This window comes from Microtus ochrogaster, chromosome 4 (genome assembly GCF_000317375.1).
Source record: "Microtus ochrogaster isolate Prairie Vole_2 chromosome 4, MicOch1.0, whole genome shotgun sequence".
Lineage (NCBI taxonomy): Eukaryota > Metazoa > Chordata > Mammalia > Rodentia > Cricetidae > Microtus > Microtus ochrogaster.
In genome coordinates, this window is record NC_022011.1 from 15,983,103 (window position 1) to 15,987,912 (window position 4,810).

General features: G+C 47.5%; 1 protein-coding gene across 2 annotated transcripts in view; it reads left to right on the top strand.

Annotated features, from left to right (window-relative positions):
- The first annotated feature begins 1,778 nt into the window (after positions 1-1,778).
- The window catches only part of Tmem231 (transmembrane protein 231), a 22,102-nt gene continuing 19,070 nt past the window's right edge, over positions 1,779-4,810 (top strand). For both annotated transcript variants that reach the window (XM_005345642.3, XM_026778824.1), the window contains exons 1-2: positions 1,779-1,932; positions 2,034-2,203. In XM_005345642.3, the coding sequence (XP_005345699.1) occupies positions 1,794-1,932; positions 2,034-2,203 (309 nt within the window). In that variant the 5' untranslated portion in view covers positions 1,779-1,793. The remainder of the gene's footprint in view (positions 1,933-2,033; positions 2,204-4,810) is intronic.

Below are 4,810 nucleotides of genomic sequence, written 5' to 3' on the forward strand. Positions count from 1 at the left end.
CTTTGGAAGGGCAGCCATTATCTCCAGCTCCTTATTTCATTTTATTCCGTTTATTTGGATATTTATTTGTGTATGTATGCAGATGAGCACCATGACACACATATGGAGGTCAGAGGACAGCCTTTCCAAATGAAGATATATTATTGGTGGGGATGAGAGATGACCCAGTGGCCAAGTGCACTGACTGCTCATGGATAGAACCTGGAGGAAGGAGAATTGAAGGCCAGCCCAGGCTATGCAGTAAGACCCTTCTTCAAAACAAACAAAACTCTGACGGAGTTGGGGTGCAAGGTGCAAGAGTCGGTGCAAACCTTTAATCCCAGCACTTGGGAGGCAAAGACATTCGGTTGGTTCTCTGTGAGTTCCAGGCCAACCTGTTCTACAGAGAGAGGTCCAGGATAGTCAGGGCTACACAGAAAAACCGGGTCTTGAAAAATGGAAAAAATAAATAAATAAGCTGGGCAGAGGCAGGCCTGGTCTACAAGAGCTAGTTCCAGGATAGGCTCCAAAGCCACAGAGAAACCCTGTCTCAAAAAACCAAAACAGAGCCGGGCGTTGGTGGCGCATGCCTCTAATCCCAACACTTGGGAGGCAGAGGCAGGCGGATCTCTGTGAGTTCGAGACCAGCCTGGTCTACAAGAGCTAGTTCCAGGACAGGCTCCAAAACCACAGAGAAACCCTGTTTCGAAAAACCAAAACCAAAACCAAACAAAACAAAACAAAAAACCAACTTTCTTCCACGTTTAAATATTGGTGGAAGCTGGCGAGGTGACTCAGTGGTTAAGAGCACTGTTTTTCCAAAGGACCTGGGTTCAATTCCCAGCACCCACATGTCAGTTCACAAATGTCTGTGACTCGAAGATCTGACACCCTCACACAGACACACATGCAGGCAAAACACCAAAGCGCATTTATAAGAAAGAAATTAGTAAGTATTCACATGATCGATCAGCAAATGCTAACTTTGAGGAATATGCTACCAACACTTATTATACCTAATTAAGCACATCAGAAGAAGCCATGTAGTTAATTACCTCTAACATTTGAACAACCATAGGATTCGTGTCTGTTTTCCGACTTTCCTGCTGTGTGGTATGGTAGAAACAGAACTCAATTTGAAGGCAAAAGTACCTGGCTGGCTACAGGGCTTTCGCCTTGTTATGTGAATGACTGGACTTCAGTATGAACATTGGAGCTTTTGTATTAAGACAAAGTCTGGTGTATCCCAGGCTGGCCTCCAACTCACAATGTAGCCAAAGATGATCTCGGACTTCTGTTCCTCCAGCCTCCATCTTACGGGGTGCAGGTATTACAGATGTGGACCACTGTGCCGGGTTTAATGAAGTGTTGGGGATGAACTTCAGGGCTTCCTGCAGGTAGGCTAGCCCTCTGCCAACTAAGCAACATCCACCGTCCACATGTTGTGCCTTAACAGATGACCCGTGGGGAGAAGTTTTTTTTTTTTTTTTTTTTGGTTTTTTTTTTTGAGACAGGGTTTCTCTGTGGCTTTGGAGCCTGTCCTGGAACTAGCTCTGTCCGTGGGGAGAAGTTTACCAAGTTAACTTCTATGCACTTCTGGTTTCATATAATTGTTGACACAGACTTCAGTGAGTGGAAATATTGGTTTTGTTGTTTTCTTGAAGAGACCGCAGGCACCGCACAAAATGCATCTACTATCTAATCCAGTACAACCTCCCGCTAGCCCCACCTCTCCTAAAGTCCTGCGTGCTTGTGATTGGTTCCTCTGCCCGCCATCGGTTGCCGTGGAGACTCGGCACTGAGGCCCTGTGCTCATGGCGCTGTACCAGCTCTTCTCCCATCCGGCCGAGCGTGGCTACCGCGCTGGGCTCTGCTCCAAGGCCGCTCTCTTCCTGCTACTGGCCACCGCGCTCACCTACATCCCCCCTCTGCTGGTTGCCTTCCGGACCCACGGTGAGCCTGCCCGGGCTTGGAGAGACACATGCATCGGCGCGGCCCGCTGGCCCAGGCCGGCTCTCTAGACCTGGCTCCCCAACCCGCCTTGTCTCTCGCAGGGTTTTGGCTGAAGCGGAGCAGCTACGAGGAGCAGCCGAGCGTGCGCTTCCAGCACCAAGTGCTGCTCGTAGCCCTGCTGGGACCCGAACCCGGAGCCTTTCTCTCCTGGAGCACGTTCCCCACCTTCAACCGGCTACAGGGAGTTCACTTGCGCATCCCGCTCGTGTCGGTGCGTGGTTCCCGCCGGGGGCCCTGGGGGAGAGCTCCAGCGATCCCAGGTTGGGTCTTTTTGGGGGGGTGGAGGGAGGGCTCATGTATCCCAGTCTGGTCTTAAACTATATAGCCAAAAGCGACCTTCAGCATCTGATCCTCTGGCCATCACCTTCCCAGTGTTGGGATTTCAATTATGCTACACTGTGCTCGAGTTTATGAGGTGCTGGGAATCAAACCCAGGATTGTGCGTCTCCATGAGAGCACTTTACCACTGAGCCACATTCCCAGCCTCACAGCTTGGATCTCAAGGAGCCACAGCGGTTGGAAACAGTCACTTTGGCCTTCGCATGTTTAACTTTCTAGATAATACTTGTGTTTTACTTAGCTGATCCAGGTATTCCCAGAAAAGTCAGTCATGCAGTCGGTGTGTTTGTCTGACAAGAGCGCAGATGCCAGGGCGCAGCCTGTCTCTGGTGCTGCTCTCTTCTGAATGGGAAGGTGGCAGTGAAAGCCCCTTTAGGGACTTGAAGGCCGAGTTCTGTAAACTCCATCAAGTACAGAAAGTGCCAACATTTTTATGCAGACTGGACGTGGGTGGTAGGGGCGGGGCAAGCGCTGGTTGGTTGAGTTCTCGGCTCGGCTCATGCTGTGGGGAAGCCACGCCTGTCAGGGTTGGGCTCAGCTCCTCAGCTCCATAGTGCAGCTGTCTTCCGTGAAACTGAAGCAAGCATTTTACTGTCTGCCGGTTAATGTTTACTTTCGCATAAGTCAAATGCTTCCTTACAGTCATCCCTTTCCGTTCGTATCCCGAAAATACTTTCCTTTAGACGCATGGGACATCTGGCTTTCCTGCTTTCAGACGTGGATCCTTTCCCTTTCCGACACTGTTATTAACTCTATAAGGCTAACTTGTGTAGCTGATGGGGGGGGGGGGGATTCACTTTTCCACCAACAGCTAAATAAGAACTTTAAAATATTAAAGTCTTGTTGGTCACGAGAATAGCCATACACAAACTCTAATTCAGAAAGCTTCACTGTGGTTGGTAAGGCATCTACTTGTTAACCAACCTTATTAGTTTTAAGGTCTATAGATTATTTAATGACATGGGCAAATGATAAACTTAATCTTATTTGTTGGTAAAATTTTGTCTGTTTCTAACCTGCACTTATCATCCCAGCTGAGGCAGGAGGATTGCCCCCTTCCCTGGGCTATGCAGCAAACACAAGCCCATTCTATCTCAAAAAAAAACGATGACCCTGGCATGTGAAGTCAGGAGGAGTCAGCTTTCTTTTTCCACTATCTCAGTGATCCAGCTCAGATTTTTCAGGGTTGGCTGCAAGGGTCTTCCACTACTGAGCTATCTCACTACCCACCCTTACTCCTTGTTTTTTTTTTTTTTTTTAATTTGCCCCAGTTTTTTCACTCTTAGAATTAATATTTGAAATCCGGGCTGTAGTGGCGCACACCTTTAATCCCAGCATTCGGGAGGCAGAGGCAGGCAGATCTCTAGGAGTTCGAGGCCAGCCTGGTCTACAGAGCTAGTTCCAGGACAGGCACCAAAGCTACAGAGAAACACTGTCTCGAAAAACAACAACAACAAAAAGAATATTTGAATAACAAAATTTTGACTAAATCTTATACCTTTTGTGTTCTTTTCAAGATGGGTTATTGTTACGTTGCCTGCAGCAATAAGTCCACTTCAGCCCCCCAAGAAGCTGGACTACGTGGCATGACCAGACTTAAGTCATACACCTTTCAATGTCAACAGAAGCTTTCTGTTGAAATTTTATGCACACAAAGAAAATGAGGCAAGCAATAAAATAATTGTTAATTGCAGGGAAATAAAGCATAAGAAAAAGCGAGGAAGGACATGCAGTCAGCATTGTGAACAGGACTTGCATGGTCCTGGTTCCCACCTGGAATAGTGACTGACCAAAGTATGGGTCTAGCCCAGCTGAAGGGAAGAGAGAGGAGTGTGTGTGACAGGGGCTGCTGGGAAGAGGGGGGCTCAGGCTCCAGCTTTCCTCGGGGAGTCAGTAGAGAACACTCGGAAGAGAAATGGAGATGCACCCAAACAAATGCTATTTAACCAGCGTCTCTAAGTGCACTTATCAGGTAATGGGTAAAAGTTTTTGCTTTGGAAATCATGTGGATTTTTTTTTTTTTTTTTGGTTTTTCGAGACATCATGTGGATTTTTTTGTAACACCACTGAACTCCTTTATTCTTTTTTTTTTCCTGTCTGCATGGATGTCTGCACACCAGAAGAGGGCACCAGATCTCATTACAGATGGCTGTGAGCCACCATGTGTTTGCTGGGAATTGAACTCAGGACCTTTGGAAGAGCAGCCAGTGCTCTTAACCTCTGAGCCATCTCTCCACCCCCCTCCTTTATTCTTTAAATCATTAAGTCTCACGCCACCAGCACCACCCCCTTTGGTTGTTTTGTTTTGTTTTGTTTGTTTGGGTTTTTGGGGTTTTTTTGAGACTGTGTGACTTGTAGCCCAAGGTGGCTTGGAACTGAGTTTTTAGCTGAGGATGACCTTAAAGACTTGGAACTGGGTTTGTAGCTGAGGATGACCTTAAAGACTTGGAACTGGGTTTGTAGCTGAGGATGACCTTAA